This window comes from Schistocerca cancellata, chromosome 6 (assembly GCF_023864275.1).
Source record: "Schistocerca cancellata isolate TAMUIC-IGC-003103 chromosome 6, iqSchCanc2.1, whole genome shotgun sequence".
Lineage (NCBI taxonomy): Eukaryota > Metazoa > Arthropoda > Insecta > Orthoptera > Acrididae > Schistocerca > Schistocerca cancellata.
In genome coordinates, this window is record NC_064631.1 from 555,800,298 (window position 1) to 555,824,746 (window position 24,449).

At 40.4% G+C, this 24,449-nt stretch overlaps 1 protein-coding gene across 2 annotated transcripts in view; it reads right to left on the minus strand.

The window, feature by feature from the left end:
- Positions 1 to 17,037, minus strand: part of LOC126190934 (SAP30-binding protein) — a 39,839-nt gene extending 22,802 nt beyond the window's left edge. The window contains exon 1 of one of the 2 annotated variants that reach the window (XM_049931578.1): positions 16,888 to 17,037. Coding sequence is in view for 1 of the 2 variants with exons in the window: in XM_049931577.1 (XP_049787534.1) it covers positions 16,711 to 16,744 (34 nt within the window). In the remaining variant the exon portion in view is untranslated. Of the gene's footprint in view, positions 1 to 16,710 lie in introns of both variants that reach the window. The other variant, XM_049931577.1, reaches the window with a different exon arrangement.
- Between the last annotated feature and the right edge of the window lie 7,412 nt (positions 17,038 to 24,449).

Consider the following 24,449-nt stretch of genomic DNA (forward strand, 5'->3'; position numbering starts at 1 on the left):
TACGAACTTTTGTGGAAAATAAGGGAGACTGGGCAGGTTGTGCAGAAGATTTGTCCCTTTACAACCTTTGGGAGAAAGTAAATCAACAAGCTATACACGACCTGTCTCCATAAGCAACCTCACCAGTACCATCATCTGCACCACAGGATGCCTTGCTGAGAGCTTGCCTCAGGTTTCAGCACCAGAACAACATTCTCAACTTCAAGAAGTGGGAAATACAACACAGTCAGTGACACTTCTAGAACTCAGCACTCCACAAGAAGCCATAATGACGACAAATGAGCCGAAACCATCAATTAGTGCAGGCTTTGTACCATCACCCTTTAAAACAGCTTAGTTTCAGCCTAGTCATATTGCTTCAATAACAGTAAAGAGAAAGACAGAAAAATTTCAGCTGTTGTCACATCTCCTCAAACGATAGATTACTTCCTAAAAAAAGGAGGAAATGAAAAGAAACTAGAAATGGAGAAACAAGAAAGGACGAAGGCTACAGAGGACAAGAAAATTATTCAACAAAAGAATAGGGGAAAAAAGACTAGCCAAGAAAGGGAAAAACAAAGTGGTGGTGTCCGATTCAGATACTTCACATGAGATTGAAGTTCCATTAATGTTCTTGAAACTTTGTTATCAGACTTTCTTGATATAGTTTACATCTATCTTTAAGAGTCTGCCAGTTCAGTTCATTCAGTATCTCTAAACTGAAGTCTATCACCCGCTTTAACCTCAACTGAGCCTATGTGATAATTACACTTCATATCCCTACAAAATGTTACACCCAGGTATTTGTACGAGTTGGCCAATTCCAACAGTGACTCACTGATATGGTTATCATAGGATACTACATTTTGTGAAGTGTACCATTTTACATTTCTGAACATTTAAATCAAGTTGCCAATCTCTGCACCATTTTTCAATCTTATCAATATCTGACAGGATATTTATGCAGTATTTTTCCGATAGTACATCATCATAGATAAGTGCACCATATGCAAAAGTTCAGGGTTACTATTTTCTGCAAGGTCATTAATATGCAAAATGAACGGCAAGGGTCCCAACACACTTTCCTGGGCCATATCTGAAGTTACTTCTACATCTGACGATGACTCTGCATCCAAATAACAAATATGTGCCCTTCCTACCAAAAAGTCCCCAACCCAATCACAAATTTCACTTGATACCCCATATGATTGTACTTTTGACAATAAGTGTAGGTCTGGTGCTGAGTCAAATGCTTTTTTGGAAATCAAGAAATACTGCATCTACCTGGTTGCCCTGATCCAGAACTTTCAGTATGTCATGTGAGAAAGGTGCAAGTTATGTTTCACATGATCGGTGTTTTCCGAATATATGTTGGTTGGCATTCTATTCAAGATACCTCATTACATTTGAGCTCAGAATATGTTATAAGATTCTGCAACAGATTGATGTCAAGGATATTGGACTGTAGTTTTGTGGATCACTTCTACTACCCTTCTTGTAGATAGGTGTGACCTGTGCTTCTTTCCAAGAACTGAGCATAGTTTTTTGTTCAAGGGGTCTACAATAGATTATAGTTGGAAGAGGGGCTAACTCAGCCGTGAATTCTGTATACAATATGACAGGGATTCCATCGGTTCCTCGAGATTTATTAAATTTTAATGATTTCAGCTGTTTATCAAAACAACAGACATTAATAGTAATTTCATTTATCTTTTCAGTGATTCAGGGATTAAACTGGGACAATTCTCCTGGGTTTTCCTTTGTAACGGAACATTTGAAAACGGAGTTAAGCACTTCAGCTTTTGTTTTGCTGTCCTCAATCTCAGCTCCTGTCTCATTCGCTAGGCACTTGCAACTAACTTTGGTGCCACTAAAAGCCTTCATATAATGCCAGAATTTCTTTGGGTTTTGTGAAAGATTCTGCCATGGTAGCCATTGAAGGTATCACACGTTGCTCTCTTGACAGCCAAACATGTTTCATTCATCATCTCTCTTTCTATAGCCATACAGTGACCAAGTACCATGGAGAGTCCTTTCCATTATGGACTGTTCTAGGGGCACATATATTTCCAGTGCATGATCAATTATTCTTTTAAACTCGAACTATAGTTCCTCTACATGTTCCTGCCCTGGTTCAATGTTTCAAGTTCCTCACTGAGCTGTGACACTAATGCTTTGTTATCTAGTTCATTGAACATATGTTTCTTTCTGCTTGTTTTAGTTGTCCTTTGGTAATCATTGTTGCCACAAACACATACCAGTTTTAATATGGCCATTCTCAGTGAGGTGAGGTCTATTTGTTGCCATTAGATCCACTATATTTCCATCATGAGTGGGGTTCCAAACTACCTGGGTCTTTCCATACCAAGTGGTCCAGCACAGGTTTCTTGACCATCTCAGAAAAATTTTATATTTGCTGCGTGAATTCCCCAATGTTTAGTAGCACAAAAATATTTAAAAAAATGTTGTTTATATATATATATATTAACACTGCCTTTTGGGTTTGATGTAGAATGGCACTTTTTTGCTTCATGCTATGGGAAGAATGCTTATGATGGTGTCGGGGGTACAACAAAGCGAGCTGTCACAAAAGCAAGTCTGCAGCAGACCGATGACAATCATATCATAACACCTAAAGAAATGTTTGAATTCTGTAAAAAACATATCAAAGGAATTACCTACATTTTTTTACAATGTGAGGAAGTACAAGAAGTCTATGACAATGTCTTGAAGGAAAGGTGCAACACTTGTCAGAAGATTAAAGGCACTCGATCTTTTCATTGTTTTGTATCCCATTCACAAAACTTACTGAAGTGTAAGATAACATCAACTTCACCTGATAGTGAACTTCATCTGTGTGGAAAACTTGTCAAACTGGTTCTTCAAAATAAAGACAAAGTGGCTTGTGTTTACGATGAACAGTGGTGGATTGGCGAAGTTGATAACATCAACTGTCAAAACCAAGATGTACATGTTGCATTTTATCACCCTCCAGGACCAAAGACATCTTTTTAATAAATTGAGAAGGATCAAGTTTGGATGCCACTTAAAAATGTACTAAGGAAGCTGTCTCCCATGGAATTTACAACTGTGACTGGGCAAACTTATAATCTAAAACCCAAACTGAGTAAACAAATTTCTCAAATGTTTAATGACTGATGTACTAAAAACAAATAACAAGAGAACAATATGATGTCATTAGGAAGGCTTATTTTCAATAAAAAAATAAGTAATCATAGATATGATTGAATTATATACTGTAATTGATACATTTTATCCCATAAGCCTAGATATTGCAGACGTTAAAAATGTATTTTTGACTCGTGTTTGTAATTTTTTTTTCCCCATAACTTCCAATTGAATCTCAGAGTTGAAATTTATACTGAAGTTTGATATCATAATGGTCTATTAACTGTGAAATTTTCAGATTTTTATCTGGTCCCCTATCAAAGATATTGCAGGCCACAAAATGGAAAAATTAAAAAAAAAAAAAAAATTTAAGTGTATTTTTTTAGTGTAAGCTGCTCACCATTGATACTCTATAAAAAGTAACTATACTATACAGTGTAATAGCAGCAAAAATATTAAAGCTGAGAAATTACTCTTTCTTTGGAAAACTACTGTTCAAAAATTGATTTTTTTTAATTTGTGGCTGATAACTTTGAACTATTAAAAATATATTAAAGAATACATTCAGCTAAGTGGTGATGATGTTAATTTGTAGCCCAGAGTGTGTTGAACCAAATGCATTTTATCTGAAAGGCTTAGGACAATCCACTACTGAATAGCTTTAAAAACTGTAGATGCTTGCAAATATGAAAACAACACATGCAGCCTGGAACAAATATGGCCGTCATTTCAAAATAATAAACAATAAATCTTTTAAAAAAATATTTTTGCGACTACTAAACATCGGGGAATGCACCTAGCATATATCAAATTTTTCTGAGATGGTCAACCAACAAATTATTTTTTCTTGGATAACTTAGTATGGTAGTTTTCCGAGAAGCAATTTATAAAGTTCACTGGATGTCTTATCACACACATCAGTAATGAAACTAACTTTCCCAATTGATTGTTGGATGATTTAAGCCTCCACTGATGATTACAGTATGCTAGGGCAACTTACATACAAGTGAAGCGAGTTTTTCTCTAAAGTTATCAATTACATTAGGAGATTAGTTTGGTGTATGATGGAAGAATCCAGTAATCATTTTATGCCTACCACTGATACTGAGTCTTGCCCAAACAGCCTCACATGCAGCTTCAATTTCTATCTTGGTGGATTCGAGTTTCTTGTGTACTGCGACAAATACACCATCTCCATGTCCCATTTGCCTACCCTTTCAATATACACTTAAATTTTCCCCAAAAATAGCACTGGCATCCATTTCATCTTTCAACCAGGTTTTTTTACCTAGTATTATGTGAGCTTCACTGCTTTTCAGGATCGCTTCAAAATCTGGTGCTTTGCTGAGAATGCTTCGGCAGGTAACCATTAGGATTCTAATGCTCTCACCTGTGGGAGGCATTTCTTTTGATTTTACACTGATACTTACAGCTATCATTATTTAGATTGGATGGAGCCACCTAATCTAAAAAAATCCTTATGTGCACCCCATGCACAATCAGCTACCTGAGTAGCAGCCTCTAATGTGCCATGGATACCTGGCCCATTTAGAGAGACCGTATGGTGCAAGTCCAGGAAGTCACAGCATAGCTTCTCACAAAACCTTCGAAGTCTCTGGTTCAGTCCTTCCACTTGACTCAGAACCAAAGTTCTGAGGACAATGCTGGAAATTATGAGCTTCGTTGAGACTCCATGTGCATGGCTGTTGTTCTCAACTTTCTCTGCCAATCACTGGAATGACCCAAGTATGACCTTGTAGCCCAGAAACTGGCATTATGTGTTCCAACATGTGTCACAATCTGTAGTTGGTTGCACCCAGTACCCTCAATGGCTGCTGGAATAGCTTTTTCAACATGTTACTGCTGTGTTGGCTCCTGTCTGACAGATAGCGTAATAAGGAACAGATTCCTCATAAACAGTTCAAAATTTCCCTCATTTGGCAATTTTGTTGATCAAAAATAGTATAGCTAAAGGTATTGATTTTGGTAGCAAAATTTCAGAACTTGCAGCAGAAAAGTTAGAAGGAAGAGATTCTAAGGTGCATGTTAAAGTCATCTATCACTACGAAAATCTTTGGTTGTTTGTACAGCTTTACTTACTTCTCTCCAATCATAAAAATGGTTTACAAAATAGTTAACATTAAACATTGTTTTCTTAACCACTTGTATCAAAAATTGACCCCCCCCCCAAAAAAAAAGGAAAAATAAATCTGTTGATGTTTTCGTGGGGTTGATGGGGGTGATGAACTAAAACTCTACACAAGAGCCAAAGTACCTAGCTGGGTAGTGATCCCACCATTGCTACAAAACCAAGTAAGTTGTTCCTTAGATTTATTTTTAAATTTTACCAAACATCTGTGACCAATTAAAGTTTTTCATATGACACCAACCTTTGACACAAAATCATTATATATATATATATATATATATATATATATATATATATATATATATATATATTTAAAAAAAAAAAACAAAGATGATGTGACTTACCAAATGAAAGCGCTGGCAGGTCGACAGACACACAAACGAACACAAACATACACACAAAATTCAAGCTTTCGCAACAAACTGTTGCCTCATCAGGAAAGAGGGAAGGAGAGGGAAAGACGAAAGGATGTGGGTTTTAAGGGAGAGGGTAAGGAGTCATTCCAGTCCCGGGAGCGGAAAGACTTACCTTAGGGGGAAAAGAGGACGGGTATACACTCGCACACACACACATATCCACCCACACATATAAAGACACAAGCAGACATATTTAAAAGAAGGTCTTTAAACTGTATGAGTGGCGGCAACTTGAAATTAGCGGAGATTGAGGCCTGGTGGATAACGGGAAGAGAGTATATATTGAAGAGCAAGTTCCCATCTCCGGAGTTCTGACAGGTTGGTGTTAGTGGGAAGTATCCAGATAACCCGGACGGTGTAACACTGTGCCAAGATGTGCTGGCCGTGCACCAAGGCATGTTTAGCCACAGGGTGATCCTCATTACCAACAAACACTGTCTGCCTGTGTCCATTCATGCGAATGGACAGTTTGTTGCTGGTCATTCTCACATAGAACGCTTCACAGTGTAGGCAGGTCAGTTGGTAAATCACGTGGGTGCTTTCAACGTGGCTCTGCCTTTGATCGTGTACACCTTCCGGGTTACAGGACTGGAATAGGTGGTGGTGGGAGGGTGCATGGGACAGGTTTTACACCGGGGGCAGTTACAAGGGTAGGAGCCAGAGGGTAGGGAAGGTGGTTTGGGGATTTCATAGGGATGAACTAAGAGGTTACGAAGGTTAGGTGGACGGTTGAAAGACACTCTAGGTGGAGTGGGGAGGATTTCATGAAGGATGGATCTCATTTCAGGGCAGGATTTGAGGAAGTCGTATCCCTGCTGGAGAGCCACATTCAGAGTCTGATCCAGTCCCGGAAAGTATCCTGTCACAAGTGGGGCACTTTTGGGGTTCTTCTGTGGAAGGTTCCGGGTTTGAGGGGATGAGGAAGTGGCTCTGGTTATTTGCTTCTGTACCAGGTCGGGAGGGTAGTTACGGGATGCAAAAGCTGTTTTCAGGTTGTTGGTGTAATGGTTCAAGGATTCCGGACTGGAGCAGATTCGTTTGCCACGAAGACCTATGCTGTAGGGAAGGAACCGTTTGATGTGGAATGGATGGCAGCTGTCATAATGGAGGTACTGTTGCTTGTTTGTGGGTTTGATGTGGACGGACGTGTGAAGCTGGCCATTGGACAGGTGGAGGTCAACGTCAAAGAAAGTGGCATGGGATCTAGAGTAGGACCAGGTGAATCTGATGGAACCAAAGAAGTTGAGGTTGGAGAGGAAATTCTAGAGTTCTTCTTCACTGTGAGTCCAGATCATGACAATGTCATCAATAAATCTGTACCAAACTTTGGGTTGGCAGCCCTGGGTAACCAGGAAGGCCTCCTCTAAGCGACCCATGAATAGGTTGGCGTACGAGGGGGCCATCCTGGTACCCATGGCTGTTCCCTTTAATTGTTGGTACGTCTGGCCTTCGAAAGTGAAGTAGTTGTGGGTCAGGATGAAGCTGGCTAAGGTAATGAGGAACCCAAATCCTTTCGTCTTTCCCTCTCCTTCCCTCTTTCCTGATGAGGCAACCGTTGGTTGCGAAAGCTTGAATTTTGTGTGTATGTATGTGTGTGTTTGTGTGTCTATCGACCTGCCAGCGCTTTTGTTTGTAAGTCTCATCATCTTTCATTTTAGATATATTTTTCCCACGTGGAATGTTTCCCTCTATTATATATATATATATATATATATATATATATATATATATATATATATATATATATATATATAAAAAAACAAAGATGATAAGATGATGTGACTTACCAAATGAAAGTGCTGGCAGGTCGACAGACACACAAACGAACACAAACATACACACAAAATTCAAGCTTTCGCAACACACTGTTGCCTCATCAGGAAAGAGGGAAGGAGAGGGAAAGACGAAAGGATGTGGGTTTTAAGGGAGAGGGTAAGGAGTCATTCCAGTCCCGGGAGCGGAAAGACTTACCTTAGGGGGAAAAAAGGACGGGTATACACTCGCACACACAAACACACACATATCCATCCACACATATACAGACACAAGCAGACATATTTAAAGACAAAGAGCTTCGTGGAATGTTTCCTTCTATTATAACCATATGTGTGTGTATATATATATATATATATATATATATATATATATATATATATATATATATATATATATATGGGAGTAAGGAGTCATTCCAATCCCGGGAGCGGAAAGACTTACCTTTTTTCCCCCTAAGGTAAGTTTTTCAGCTCCCGGGATTGGAATGACTCCTTACCCTCTCCGTTAAAACCCACATCCTTTCGTCTTTCCCTCTCCTTCCCTCTTTCCTGACGAAGCAACCGTTTGTCGTGAAAGCTTGAATTTTGTGTGTATGTTTGTGTTCGTTTGTGTGTCTATCGACCTGCCAGCGCTTTTGTTTGGTAAGTCTCATCATCTTTCTTTTTAGATATATCCTATCAATTTTAAAGTCATTTTGTCATTTTGACAGTGTTGACTGGGTAACATCCTTTGGAATTCTGGAATTATTGGGGATAAAATGCACAGAGAGAAAATTTATCAATAATTTGTGCAGAATATGTAAAAATTGTCATTGTTGGCAGCATTATTATTTTTTTGAATTCTTTTCACTTGTTAGCTCTCAACATGCCACTTCGCTTAGTTCAATGTATACTAATACGGTGTAAATACAACTGGAAAGGGGGCATGTTACAACTGAGAGATATTTACCTTTGCAATCAAAACACTTACACCTAAAATGTTATGGTTTAAAAACAGGGAACATTAAAAACATTCACCACAAAGTGTGTGACAAATTAAAAAGAGGAGTGGGGAGGGCTGCTGTCCTCAACCCACTAGCTGGTTTGAACAAAAAATGCTGGTCCTAATGGAGGTGTATGATCTTGCTTTCCTCTGACCTTTAAACTGACTAATCTAGCCAGATTCAGAGGGACCTACAGTGGATTCCAAACAATAGTGAAACTAGGCATTATCCACAAAAAAGTATCCATGTAAAGCTACATTATGATAGAACAATGTTTTTCAGGAGCACTGACAAATTTTTTCTGTCATGAGCATGTCAGTTAGAGATGAGAAGCACTTATATGCTACAAAGATTTAGGAAGAAATTAACAAAAGCCTTCTTCACTCAATTATCGTGGACTTGTGCTTTAATTTTTTAGGGAATCTAAAGAACTGAAGCAAACCAGAATTTGAACAAACTGCTCATCTTTAACGGCACGGAATTATGAGCTATAATCCTATGGACTATAATTGTGACTTCTCCCTATAATACAGAAAGAGTTTGTTTTGCAATTATAGTAAATTTTCTCAGTGAAATTCACAAATGGTCACAGAAAGTTATGTCTTTGTGTCAATTTTGGGAGAAATATTTAATATTTCACAAAGTGAAGACATTGGCACAGTAGGTGCTAGGATGTGATCAAACTGAATTTTCAGAGAAAAACACTTCATTTGCAGAGGCAAATACACAGACATATGAAAACCCAGCATTTGCCTGGGACAATTTAGGGAAACAATGAAAACTGAAATCTGAATGGCTGGATGCAGGTTTCAACCACTGTCCTTCTAAACGTGAGTCCAGTGAGCTAACCACTACTCCACCTCTTGAAGTGAGAACACAGAGGAGAAGAGCAGAATAATCATATGCAGTTATCAAAAATGGCAGAGAGAACAACCAAAAAACATAATTATATGTGGCATTTTATTTTGGTTTGTTGAATTAAGAGCTTGCAGAATACAGAACTATAAAGTGTGGAGAAACAGTTGCTTCCAGAATTCTAAGGAAATTCCGGGTCGACAGAAGCGTCCGATCCCACGCGTCTGCTTTGACCCGTGACGTAAGGGTGTTGTCGTGTGTGACGTCATGACGGCGCGGAGTTAGGTTTGTGAGTGTGGCGTGTTTGTAGATTTCATTGTGTTGTGGTTTGTTGTGCTCTCTGGTGGTATGTTCAGGGTTTTCGTTTGTGTGGTGTAATGGCCTCAGTTTGCTTTTGCTCATTATCCAGAATTGTGCGAGTGTCGGCTGGGTTTGTAGTGTAATTCATTTCAGTGAGTTAACGATTTTGTGTGAAGGTTAATTTAGTGTTGTTCGCTGTACATCGTGTGGTAATTTTAGTAAAATTAAGCTGTTGTTGTTTGTTCACGAATGGATATGACGGATAAAATTAACAGTGCGCAGGTCAAGGGAAGTGTTCGATCCCAGTGTGTGGCTGTGTATGTTGATATTGGTATCGAGAGATGTTTTTGAGCTATATATGCCAAGGGAAGTGTTTGATCCTAACTTATGGGATCGGGAGGTGCTGTTGAGCTATATACATCTACATCTACATCTATACTCCGCGAGCCACCTTACGGTGTGTGGCGGAGGGTACTTATTGTACCACTATCTGATCCCTCCTTCCCTGTTCCATTCACGAATTGTGCGTGGGAAGAACGACTGCTTGTAAGTCTCCGTATTTGCTCTAATTTCTCGGATCTTTTCGTTGTGATCATTACGCGAGATATATGTGGGCGGTAGTAATATGTTGCCCATCTCTTCCCGGAATGTGCTCTCTCGTAATTTCGATAATAAACCTCTCCGTATTGCGTAACGCCTTTCTTGAAGTGTCCGCCACTGGAGCTTGTTCAGCATCTCCGTAACGCTCTCGCGCTGACTAAATGTCCCCATGACGAATCGCGCTGCTTTTCGCTGGATCATGTCTATCTCTTCTATTAATCCAACCTGGTAAGGGTCCCATACTGATGAGCAATACTCAAGAATCGGACGAACAAGCGTTTTGTAAGCTACTTCTTTCGTCGATGAGTCACATTTTCTTAGAATTCTTCCTATGAATCTCAACCTGGCGCCTGCTTTTCCCACTATTTGTTTTATGTGATCATTCCACTTCAGATCGCTCCGGATAGTAACTCCTAAGTATTTTACGGTCGTTACCGCTTCCAATGATTTACCACCTATGGCATAATCGTACTGGAATGGATTTCTGCCCCTATGTATGCGCATTATATTACATTTATCTACGTTTAGGGAAAGCTGCCAGCTGTCGCACCATGCATTGATCCTCTGCAGGTCTTCCTGGAGTACGTACGAGTCTTCTGATGTTGCTACTTTCTTGTAGACAACCGTGTCATCTGCAAATAGCCTCACGGAGCTACCGATGTTGTCAACTAAGTCATTTATGTATATTGTAAACAATAAAGGTCCTATCACGCTTCCTTGCGGTACTCCCGAAATTACCTCTACATCTGCAGATTTTGAACCGTTAAGAATGACATGTTGTGTTCTTTCTTCTAGGAAATCCTGAATCCAATCACAAACCTGGTCCAATATTCCGTAAGCTCGTATTTTTTTTATTAAACGTAAGTGCGGAACCGTATCAAATGCCTTCCTGAAGTCCAGGAATATGGCATCAATCTGCTCGCCAGTGTCTACGGCACTGTGAATTTCTTGGGCAAATAGGGCGAGCTGAGTTTCACATGATCTCTGTTTGCGGAATCCATGTTGGTTATGATGAAGGAGATTTGTATTATCTAAGAACGTCATAATACGAGAACACAAAACATGTTCCATTATTCTACAACAGATTGACGTAAGCGAAATAGGCCTATAATTATTCGCATCTGATTTATGACCCTTCTTGAAAATGGGAACGACCTGCGCTTTCTTCCAGTCGCTAGGTACTTTACGTTCTTCCAGCGATCTACGATAAATTGCTGATAGAAAGGGGGCAAGTTCTTTAGCATAATCACTGTAGAATCTTAAGGGTATCTCGTCTGGTCCGGATGCTTTTCCGCTACTAAGTGATAGCAGTTGTTTTTCAATTCCGATATCGTTTATTTCAATATTTTCCATTTTGGCGTCCGTGCGACGGCTGAAGTCAGGGACCGTGTTACGATTTTCCGCAGTGAAACAGTTTCGGAACACTGAATTCAGTATTTCTGCCTTTCTTCGGTCGTCCTCTGTTTCGGTGCCATCGTGGTCAACGAGTGACTGAATAGGGGATTTAGATCCGCTTACCGATTTTACATATGACCAAAACTTTTTAGGGTTCTTGTTTAGATTGTTTGCCAATGTTTTATGTTCGAATTCGTTGAATGCTTCTCTCATTGCTCTCTTTACGCTCTTTTTCGCTTCGTTCAGCTTTTCCTTATCAGCTATGATTCGACTACTCTTAAACCTATGATGAAGCTTTCTTTGTTTCCGTAGTACCTTTCGTACATGATTGTTATACCACGGTGGATCTTTCCCCTCGCTTTGGACCTTAGTCGGTACGAACTTATCTAAGGCGTACTGGACGATGTTTCTGAATTTTTTCCATTTTTGTTCCACATCCTCTTCCTCAGAAATGAACGTTTGATGGTGGTCACTCAGATATTCTGCGATTTGTGTCCTATCACTCTTGTTAAGCAAATATATTTTCCTTCCTTTCTTGGCATTTCTTATTACACTTGTAGTCATTGATGCAACCACTGACTTATGATCACTGATACCCTCTTCTACATTCACGGAGTCGAAAAGTTCCGGTCTATTTGTTGCTATGAGGTCTAAAACGTTAGCTTCACGAGTTGGTTCTCTAACTATCTGCTCGAAGTAATTCTCGGACAAGGCAGTCAGGATAATGTCACAAGAGTCTCTGTCCCTGGCTCCAGTTCTGATTGTGTGACTATCCCATTCTATACCTGGTAGATTGAAGTCTCCCCCTATTACAATAGTATGATCACGAAACTTCTTCACGACGTTCTGCAGGTTCTCTCTGAGGCGCTCAACTACTACGGTTGCTGATGCAGGTGGTCTATAGAAGCATCCGACTATCATATCTGACCCACCTTTGATACTTAGCTTAACCCAGATTATTTCACATTCGCATTCGCTAATAACTTCACTGGATATTATTGAATTCTTTACTGCTATAAATACTCCTCCACCATTGGCGTTTATCCTATCCTTGCGGTATATATTCCATTCTGTGTCTAGGATTTCGTTACTGTTCACTTCCGGTTTTAACCAACTTTCCGTTCCTAATACTATATGCGCACTATTTCCTTCAATAAGAGATACTAATTCAGGAACCTTGCCCTGGATACTCCTGCAGTTTACCAATATTACGTTAACTTTTCCTGTTTTTGGTCTCTGAGGACGGACGTTCTTTATCAACGATGATAATGTCCTCTCTGGTAAGCCGTCAGGTATTTTATCGTTTCGCCCAAGGGGGGGTCCCTCTAACCTAAAAAACCCCCGTGTGCACGCCACACGTACTCTGCTACCCTAGTAGCTGCTTCCGGTGTGTAGTGCACGCCTGACCTGTCTAGGGGGGCCCTACAGTTCTCCACCCAATAACGGAGGTCGATGAATTTGCAACCATTATAGTCGCAGAGTCGTCTGAGCCTCTGGTTTAGACCCTCCACACGGCTCCAAACCAGAGGACCGCGATCGACTCTGGGCACTATGCTGCAGATATTAAGCTCAGCTTGCACTCCGCGTGCGATGCTGGTTGTCTTCACCAAATCAGCCAGCCGCCGGAAGGAACCAAGGATGGCCTCAGAACCCAAGCGGCAGGCGTCATTCGTTTCAACATGTGCTACTATCTGCAGCCGGTCACACCCAGTGCGTTCAATAGCTGCCGGAAGGGCCTCCTCCACATTACGGATGAGACCCCCCGGCAAGCACACCGAGTGCACACTGGCATTCTTCCCCGACCTACCCGCTATTTTCCTGAGGGGCTCCATAACCCGCCTAACGTTGGAGCTCCCTATAACTAATAGGCCCGCCCTTTGTGACTGTCGGGACCTTGCCGGAGAATCGGCCACTGGCCCAACAGGCGAGGCATCCTGTGGTGGCTCGGAAACGATGTCATCACCACTAGGAAGCACCCCGTACCTGTTGGAAAGGGGTAAGGCAGCTGCCACGCGGCCAGATCCCACCTTCGCCTTTCGGCCAGGCACGCGAGAGCCCACCACTGTCCGCCATTCACCCTGGAGTGATGGCTGACCGGTAAGATGCTCACTGCCGGAAGACGCAGCGACATCAGGGGTTCCATGTGATTCCAAGGCCACCGAAGTAGGCATAGGTCTCACCACAGTTGCCCCAACGCCACTACGAGCCGACGCCTGCGCCTCGAGCTCGATGAGCCTAACAGACAAAGCCTCCACCTGCCCCCGAAGAGTGGCCAATTCTCCTTGCGTCCGCTCACAACAACCACAGTCCCTACACATGACTATGTTTACCCTACCCTATACGGTGACAAATTCCCAAGATAATCTTCTGATGAGCTACTCTGATAATCAAGAAACACTCACTGAAATACGAGACGCGAAAACTACGCTAGGTTTTCCCAGAAAAACTATTTAAAAGCTAAGCGCAGCAAATAAGTACAAAAACGCTTTATACAAACAGTACTGTGCTGCTGCTGGTGCTCTCGCTCTCGCTGTCACAAGACAAGGGAAGTGTCCGATTCCATATGATATTGTGTTTAGTGGTATTTGTGGAGTTTTGTGATGATGGTTTTTTTCGTCGTTTTGTGTGGTTTGTATGGGGGTGGGTGTCTAAATTTGTTTATATTTAGTTTGCCCCCACCCAAAAACACCCCATTCCCCGCGCTTGTCCCATTAGTGTCATTAGGCTTTTTGTGGAAAGTGTGTGTGTTTGTTTTTTGATGTATTTTCGTTCTCATAATGTGCACGTACCGACTTTTTTATGCGCCATATTGGAATAGTGGTTTATGGTCGTTTCCGCCATATTTGTTACGTCATGGGTCAAAGCAGACGGGCGGGATCGGACGCTTCCGTATTTCCGAAATTCCAATAACATAATTTCGTTGACAACAAAAGGTGATTGCAGTGGGTCGACAGAAGCATCCGATCCCACGCGTCGGCTTTGACCCGTGACGTAAGGGTGTTGTCGTGTGTGACGTCATGACGGCGCGGAGTTTGGTTTGAGTGTGGCTGTCTCCAGTTCTGTTTTATCTTATTTTATTTACTTTTCTGATCTGTTCGTTCTATCTTGTGAGATTTTTTTTTTAATTTAAAAACGCTTATTATTTATTTTAATTATCTGTTTCCTCCAATTTCTGTTTTAGTTTATTATATTTATCTTTCTGATCTGTTCGTTCTATCCCGTGAGATTTTTTTTTTAAAAAAAGACAAAAAACACTAACCAGCTACTGAAGCATCTTTATCTTCTATGGGTTGCAGGGGTTACGACCCCTGGGGAGGTGGGTGGGTATTCATGCATGGCTGTCTTCACTTACACGTTGTAACTACGCAAGGCGTCTAAATTTGTTTATATTTAGTTTGCCCCCCCCCCCAAAACACCCCATTTCTCGCGCTTGTCCCGTTAGTGTCATTAGGCTTCTTGTGGAAAGTGTGTGTGTTTGTTTTTATTTCCGCCATATTTGTGACGTCATGGGTCAAAGCAGACGGGCGGGATCGGACGCTTCCGTATTTCCATTGCAGTATGCAGACACATGGATGATTAAGCATTTGTTAACATTACACCGTACAGTCTCTATTATTTTTCACTTCATCAGTGGCTGCACAGGTTGCCCAATCTCATTCTCTGTTAAGCAAATGTGCAGATATATGCTATGCATCTGCGGTAGGCAATATTCAATATTAGCAAAACCTGAAAGCTAAAGATTTTGTTTAAAAATGTACTTTTAGTCTGGTAAAACATTAACCATTCATTTTAAAATCAGTTGTTAACTTCCAGCAGTAACTGCATTTATCTGTGCTCTCAAATTTTGTCTTTCAGCATATACATTTTGCAGACAGTTTCAAATTAATTGACAATGGAACAGTAGATATATGAGAACTACATATATGAGGAATAAAATGTATCAGAAAGGCAAATTTAAATACTACTGATGTATCTCAACATCAAATCTGATAAGTAGTTTTTAAATCATACAGAACGTTTTATCCAACATACAGAAAACAGGTCTGAAAAAGATAAATTTTGGTAAACAGTAAAATTACAACAATCAGTCTGTAGGCCTAGTTTATGAAAATGTGAAACCAAAGAGAAATTTGGAAAGGGAACGAAGTTCAGAGAGAAGAACTACAAACTTCAAGGTATGCCAGTGATACTGTATTTCTGTCAGAGACAGCAGAGGACTTAAAAAGATTAGTTGAGCAAAATGGAATGGTAGTATTGCAAAGGTGAAATATGAGATGATCATTATTAAAGTAATACAGAGGTACAGGAATTCAACCGTATTAAGTCAAGTGTGCTGAGAGAATATGATTAGGAAATGAGATATCAAAAGTAGCATAAGTCTTTAAAATGCAGACTAGCAAGAAAAGGTTAGAAAGCATTTTCTGAAAATATTTGTTTCAAGTGTAACCTTATAAGGAACTGAATCATGGAATATTAAAAAATACAGACATGGAGATTGCTAAAACTTCTGAATTTGGTGCCATAGAAGAATTACATAGGTAAACTGGATCTTTAATGAAGAGGTAGTAAATCGTATTATGGAAAAAAATATGACCTGCAACACAATTATTTGCAGCACAGCACAAGATCTACATTGAACTGGAAGGTAATAATTTAACTGACAGTTGACACAGCTAGCTATTGAGACTGGGAAATAAATGTTGTAAATGGAGACCAAAGCTTGCCTATAGAGTGCAGATGTTAAGTGTTTGTAGGTTGCAGCAGTTATGCAGACATGAAGCGACATGTACAAGATAGATTAGTGTGGAGAGCTGCATCAAACCAGTCTTCAGATTGAAGACCACAACAACAACGGGAACTGAGCTTATATTCAACATGAAATATTATGTATGTTACTATCTCAAGAAAGAAGGATTTTAATAGAGATTTCACAACAATATTGTAGCTCTTGATTCTGCCACCGAAACGCGTTTTGCGGGTGCACTATTTCAGAACGCGAATAACTAAAACCTGTGACTAATAGTATAATCATAATAGTGACAGGGTTTAATATTTATGATGTTGAGAAACAGTTGTAGGGGCCAGTCGAATCACTCAAATTATCAGCATAACCGTAAAAGTGAACAAACCTTTCAATACACGTGAACGATGAGTATTTAACATCTCGTTGAAATCAAAATATTTTTTACGCTGTGTCACTGCTGTTTGGAAATTGTAAGCATTTAGCACAACACATATTTCATGCAGTGCGCGAACTTACAAGACAGATTTTATAAAACACAATTTCGTTGTTTACATTCACTCACCGATGAGGAATAAATATGTCAGAACATAAATTATTCCAATACACGCAAACACATTTTTAGTAACCTATTGACGATTATGTTTGTTATTGTCTTCACGAAACTTCCAACTCCACGTCACCAAAGATTAAAAACAGTCACTGAGTCACATCATAATGATCTTTGGTTGTTTATTTCACGAAACGAATATTCAATTATATTCCACAAACATCGAAAGGTTGCACATGCAAGCCCCCACCACCGCTCGTGCTATGCTACTTACAGCCGGAACACATATTTCATGCAGCATTCAAATTTACATGGCAGATTTCATAAAACATACTCTTGTGGCCTGTGGGAAAAGGTATCTCCCCAAGTAGGGATGGGCTGTGATCGCGCTCGAGAAACGCGCGACGCGAAGGCAGTTTCTCGAGAATGTCTCGGGTACACTCGAGAAGTTGACAGCACTGCGCTCTCTGAAAAATTGCGCAAACCTTCAGTACACGAAGCACTGAGCCGCAGTGGTCGTACTCGTCGTACGTACGTGCACGGAAAACTTTCAAATTCTATGATTGATATCAACTGTACTACCGTTACTAATGTGTACTGAAGTATTAGTATATGTCTCATAAGACAAAAATCATAGAATTGTTGTTTAAAACAAAGCACAGAATTCGCATGAAACAGAAACTTTATTCTTACAAAATAAATTACCTTGTACATTCTGCATGTATGCATGCGTGCTTAAACGTAAAAGAGAAGTGCTATAGCCTTTTATATACAGAAACTGCGTACATGCGTTTACTTACTGAAGAAAGAAATGAAACAAAGTTGATCAGCAGAAGGCATTTTTACATCCCACTGCTGCACTGCCGCCGATTTTTGTTTAGAAATATGATTTTATTAACCAATTGGCCTTTTAGTCTGCTGCTTTGTTTGTTTATAAGCAGTCCTGTTTTCGAAAATATTCTTTCACTGGGAACAGAAGTTGCAGGTACTGCAAGATTTTTTTTGCCACGACAGCTAGACCTGGGTAACTGTTTTCATTTTTTTCCCCAGTAGTGTAAAGCATTATCCGTGCGTTGTAGGTACGGTTCTTCCAAACATCGTTGTACCTCCAGGTCTATGCTATCACAACGGATTTTCATTAGATTTGTATTGGAAACCTCTTCATCGAAAGAAGCCCATGAGGAACTACTGGCGTTTTGTACGAAATGGTACTCGGGGCTTACGGTCTCTACCACGTTTGTGCACTCCGCAATTACGCTTGCAGTGGCATGTTTTGAATGAATGGGATACGTAAACGGTAACATTTTGAACCTTGGGTCGAGAACTTTGGCTACGGCATGTACTTTGTTTGTTTCTATTAATCCTAGCCGGGCTATTAGTGAGTTATGCAGATGTTGCTGTAGCTCTTGCGCTGTCGTGGTAGCCCACTTCCCATTGCATACGGTTAAGATTAGCTGTCTGATAATTGGAATAGCTTTCGAAAGAGAGGTATAGTTTTCAGTTGAGATTTCACTTGTTACCACTTCAAATGGCTCCATACACATAAACATTCGCTCAAAATTCGCCACTCGTCAGCTGTGAGGCTGATACAAAGATGATAAACAGGCTGCAATGCATTCCTTTTGCTCCACTAGACGTTGTAGCATATAAAACGTACTGTTCCATCGAGTGTCAGTTTCCTGAATCAATTTATGAACAGGTTTTTTCATTAGAACCCGTATCTCATGGAGTCTTTCATTAGCATTGCAATTTGTTTTAAAATAGCTAACAATTTTTCTGGCCTTCTCCCGCATTATGCAGAGCTCACTGTTGCTGTTCAAAGAACTTTTCAAAGCTAAATTGATGGTGTGTGTGCTAAACAAGGCACATGTTGCATATCTATGTTGCCACTGTGAATAAGTTGTACAGCTGCCGTCATGTTACTGGCGTTGTCAGTTGTGATGCTTATAACTTTGTTTTCAATGTTCCATTTTGAAATCACGTTATCTGACGCCTCACTAATATTTAGCGCTGTATGCTTTTCCGGGAAACGGAATGTCTCGAGAGCTAAAGCTTTCAGGCACCAATTACTGTTAATGAAATGATCAGTTACAGCAATATATGCCTCACTATTGAGTGAGGTCCAAATATCGGTCGTTAAAGAAACACAAGTAGAGTCTTCCAAGGCCAAGTTTACAGCCTCTTTCTGTTTATGGTAATTGTCCTCAATCATGAAGCGCAACTTTTTTCGATTTGGTATCGAATGTTGTGGGTCCAACATTGAACAAAACGTCGAAAACCAGTGTCCTCGACGATTGAAAGCGAATGAAAATCGTCTGTTATCAAGACCACTACTGCTTCATCTAGCTGTTGTTGCTGTTTACTTCACTCTATGAAGAGAAACTTAAGATTTGGATCAGTGCTCCTGCAAGGGGATACGTTATGCTCGACAACTAGTCCAATAAAATTACATATCGTATCGTGCAAAGGCTAGGATAGCATTGGTTTGATTTGGGGGTATGTTATATGTTATCGGAGTGCGATTAAAAAATCAATGTTTTTTTAAGCGTGGCGGACCGCTTCGGACACTATCCGAACTTTTGCACGGAATTCACCTTTTGTACCATACATACCTGGATATTTTGTCTGCCTCGTACTATTGGAAGAATGAGCCTCTGTATCCACGTACGTCGCTGTTTTATTGCTCGATAAATTGTGCAGTTTAAGTTGTCTAATCATGCCCGTTGTATTTTTTGATACATTACGGAGATTTTTACGACAAATGTTGCAAGTAACGTTATCTCCATCCTCCGTAAAGTATTGCCAGCATCATGATGTTCGTTTTCGAGTGTCCATATTGATTTGAATAACAACTTTACGTGAATGAAACCTGAGACATACTAGTTACGAGCACGTGTTTGTCTAGCGGCGGCATTCAATTCATAAAACAACAGCGGCGTGGTGTATGTTGTCGCAGCCAACTGGCGCGCAGCGGCACTCGTCGCCGAGCCGTTTCTCGTGATCTTCTCGAGAATTGCTTGAGAACTAGAGGCTCGAGGAATTCTCGGTGCGCTCGAGTCGCCGCGCCTCGCCACCCCATCACTATCCCCAAGTAAATTACAATAGGTACTCTTTGGAATGTGCGAAGGATTAGTCTTTGAGTGTGTTGTTGTTCTGAGTTGCATTCTATTGATAATGAATTTGAGATATCTTATTTGTGGGTACTGTAATTTTCCTACATAACTGGTGATCCTGAGACGAAAATAATCCACGAACAGAAAGTATGGTCGCGTTTTACGCTATTTTTTCATAGTCATGGAATACGTGGCGAAGCTGTTACCATTTGCGAGGAGATCCTGCAGTTACAGTGGTAGATTGAAGTTCTGGAAGTTTCTACATCGAGGAGTGATGATAGGTCAGGTACAACGAACTTACCAGCTCCAGAAATATCCTCAATATCGCGAATGCATCCAAAAATTGCGTGCCGTTCGCTAGCCGTATTATTACTGTCATTCGCACCATGCTTACATTTAAGGGCCCGTCATTTTCGTCTGAGCAACCTGAGATTTGGGTCGCAATTTTAGAAAGAATTTTCGCCCAGCAGAAGATTATAGATGATCAGAAGCAATTTAGGTTGGCGGTTAGTAATTTACACCAGAGAGTAACCACTGAAGTTATGGATATTATCCTGCAACCTTCACACCGACGGAATTACACGCACTCAAGACGGCGTTGATCACTCATTGCACCAAGTCACACGAACAAAAGCTTAAGCAGGAGCTGCATCACGAAAAAAGAGGTGCCATTATCGCATCGGAATTCTAGACACACTTATGGGCTATAGTGGAAATTTGTGTGGTCTCTAAAGAGTTGCTTCTCCGCACTTGGTTACAGTAACTGCCTCCACAGGCATAGTTAATCCTGATAGTGCACGAGGGGTGGCCACTAGACAAACTGTTGTTGTACGTATATGATTGCACAAACAGCAAGTCAGACTCGGCAGTTGCAAGGGCTGTATAACCAACAGATACTGTTGCTGCATGTAATAGCCAGGCATCAAAGACATCAGAAGAACACACATATCGCCGAACAGTTACATTTCGGCAAACACTGTGTAGGACCAGATCTCATAAATATACTGGACATGGCGATCCAAATGCAGGTGTTGGAGCTTCAGATGGGTTCAGACAGATAGCAATGGGCATTATATTCTACTAATCTGCCAGCTGAGGACTGCATCCAAGCAGAAGATGCGACATCGACCATCTGTTGCTGGGCCACAAGTTATGAAGTGCATGAGGCTGTGTGTTTACCCAAATGGCAAGAGCAGTTTCAGTAGGTGTCATGGAGCATGACAGCTCCAATGGCGTGTGAATCACTGATTAACAGTAGCTGAGAGACTACACTGCAATATTGATATAGCAGTGGAGACTGGAGAGCAACCTGTTTTTTCAAATCAATTGGTGATTCAACAGAAATGTGGAGAAAATCGCATCAGTAGCACATTGCCAACAGATGATATGGGATAGTATTCATGGTGGACATTGGTTTGGAAGTCAGAACTCTGCTGAAGGCATATGCATTCGAAATGACAGCACTGGAGCCACTGCAGCTGCTAGCCATTAATAATTCTAGTCATCTGTCAACGTCCCGTAATTTCTTTTGTGCCCAGTGGTAGAACCGTACACGACGTTCAAAGTCGTCGCCATGCAATTCCTGGTGCATAGAAATATGGTACGGGTGCAATCGATGTTGATGTAGCATTCTCAACACCGTCGTTTTTGAGATTCCCGATTCTCGCGCAGTTTGTCTGCTACTGATGTGCGGATTAGCTGTGACAGCAGCTAAAACACTTACTTGGGCATCATCATTTGTTGCACGTCGTGGTTGACGTTTCACATGTGGCTGAACACTTCCTGTTTCCTTAAATAACTTAACTATCTGGCGAACGGTCCGGACACTTGGATGATGTCGTCCAGGCTACCGAGCAGCATACATAGCACACGCTCGTTGGGCATTTTGATCACAATAGCCATACATCAACACGATATCGACCTTTTCCGCAATTGGTAAACGGTCCATTTTAATACGGGTAATGTATCACGAAGCAAATACCGTCCACACTGGCGGAATGTTACGTGATACCACGTACTTATACGTTTGTGACTATTACAGCGCCATCTATCACAAAGCAAAAAAGGGGTCCAACTAAAACCTTCATATTTCTTTACGTACTACATGAATAGGTAATAAAAATAGGGGTTCCTATTTTAAAAAAAACGCAGTTGATATCCGTTTGACCTAGGGCAGCGTCATCTAGTGGGCCAACCATAGCGCCATCTGGTTTCCCCCTTCAAGCTAGACGAGTTTCGTTCTTTGTAGTTTTTTCGTTTGACGCTTATTTCGTGAGATATTTGGCCTAGTCACGATCAGTGGACCGCCCTTTATAAGTAAGAACATAAATTTATGAAGCAGTTTTCATAATATAACCCTTTAGAAGTGAAAAAGGTAGCTCAAGGTAAATAGAGTCTGTCTATTCCATTATAAATATTTTTATATATTTATTTGTATATATTGTCGATGTTTTGAAATGTTGTTTCACTTGTCTGGAGTTTACCAAACAAAATTGCTCGAGAACACCTATTATGAAGGTTTCTTTGGTCGTTAGTAAACCTTATCATCGGTAGTTCCTTAGTTACTTACGATACTACGGTATATTTCGACATTTTTATCACCTCAGTTTCACTCTTTGGTATTGACCTAAGCATATGGGTGTCATGGTGACGTTTGTATACTGTGAGCACTCCACCATTTCACGATTACTTTAACTGATGCTCCATTCCATTCCCCTGACATTGTTTGTGGACTGGTCATTATCTAGTACAGACTTTTGTTAAAAGCAAGTTACATATATATGTAAGAACTTCAGAAATAAAAATATTTATTAATAATGATCAATCATACATAGGTAGGTGCATGAACTGCATGATTTATTAATATTTTTTTAACATGCGTTTTTTGGTTGTATGTATGTAGCTATTCCTGTTACATCACACTTGAAATCATCAGAATAGAATGGAACACCAGGCGATGTCACTGGCAATTGTCCTTACTAGATCAACATAACGTCTGTTCTCTTAACACAGTACCAAATGGCGAAAGTGAGTTTATGAGATACCATCTGTGATACAGAATATGAGAATGTAGTATCAGAAATACGTAAATAGTGATGACAAAATTTATTAATGGCCAAAGCAAATTTTATAGTGGTGATTCTTGTTCACTTTGGTACAGTAAACTGCTGACAACTGAAACAGTATTTCAAAACATTGACATTTATTTGCTAGAGAAAATATATACGTATAAACTATGTTTATAAGGGAATATATAGACTATGTTTATTTTGTGTGCAGTTTTTTTCCCTATGTAGCAAATAACATCAGAAACCACTGTATTTTTATCCTTAAGTCAACGTTTCCCTGGAAGAATCTTTAGACAATGACGTTGTTGGGGGGACTGGTGTCACTGCCTACTAACATCGTAAGTTAATCTATTCTCGCCGCGCTTATAGTGGTGGATATTGTGCTTTTGTGGTTCTTAATCTTTATTTTTATTATTTTTCTTCGTTTTTGTGACACACTAAGAAAGTTCTATGACGACTTGGATATTTTGTACATTGGACGTTCTTCCACGAGAGGCAAGATATCTAAAGGTGAAAAAGTATTTACCGTATACAGTAGCTGAACAGAGTGGATACCTACATTGTTTATGAATAAGAGCATGAACTGAAGATGCAATTTCCAGCAAACAACCTGAGGCAGAAGTGCAGAAGTGCAATACATCAACACGGAAAACGAAAACACTTCCAGCATCATGTTTCCGCTCTTGAGTTGAAAAGAATATCTCAAATTTCAAAAGTTCAAAAACGTTTACATGCTTTTGAATGAGTTGTTATTTCTTATCCTTTGACTTAGCACCACACTCGGAATGTGCTGGCAGTGATCAAAAAAGCTACAGTCTTCTGATACTGCGCGGTAGGAGCATATCGCAAAGTGACCCAGGTATCACTCCCCTCCCAACAGCTCAGGTTCCTCACTACTCTCACCAATCGGACCCTAGGCCATCTCACTATCTCACTGCTTCCCACCACTTTCAGGGATCAGATTGGAAGAAAGCTCTCTAGCTCACTGCTCCCCACCACTCTTAGAGGTGAGATTGCGAGCTAGCTCATTGCTTCCTGCCAAGGTACCTAGCTCTCGAGGACAAGGTTACTCAGGGCAGACCACATGCGGACTTGAGGTATTACTCCATTTTCTGCGCTCTTGGTACAGTGAACAGCTTGCAACTGGCTTTTTTGACTGAGCACCTCTCCATCTGAGTTCAGCTCTTTATTCTTTGTATCCTTATTTGTTTTGTTCTAGTTGTCATCTTCTTGTGTTGTTCTTTTTCTGTTTTCTTGTTGTGTGAGTGTTCTTGTTGGGTGTACTGTTATGTCTTCTTCTAAGTCTGTTGTACTTATAGTTGCTATTGTTGTTGGTAGCCTTTATGGAGGCTTTATCCTTTTGGTGGATAGGAAACTAGATATAATGGTATGTATA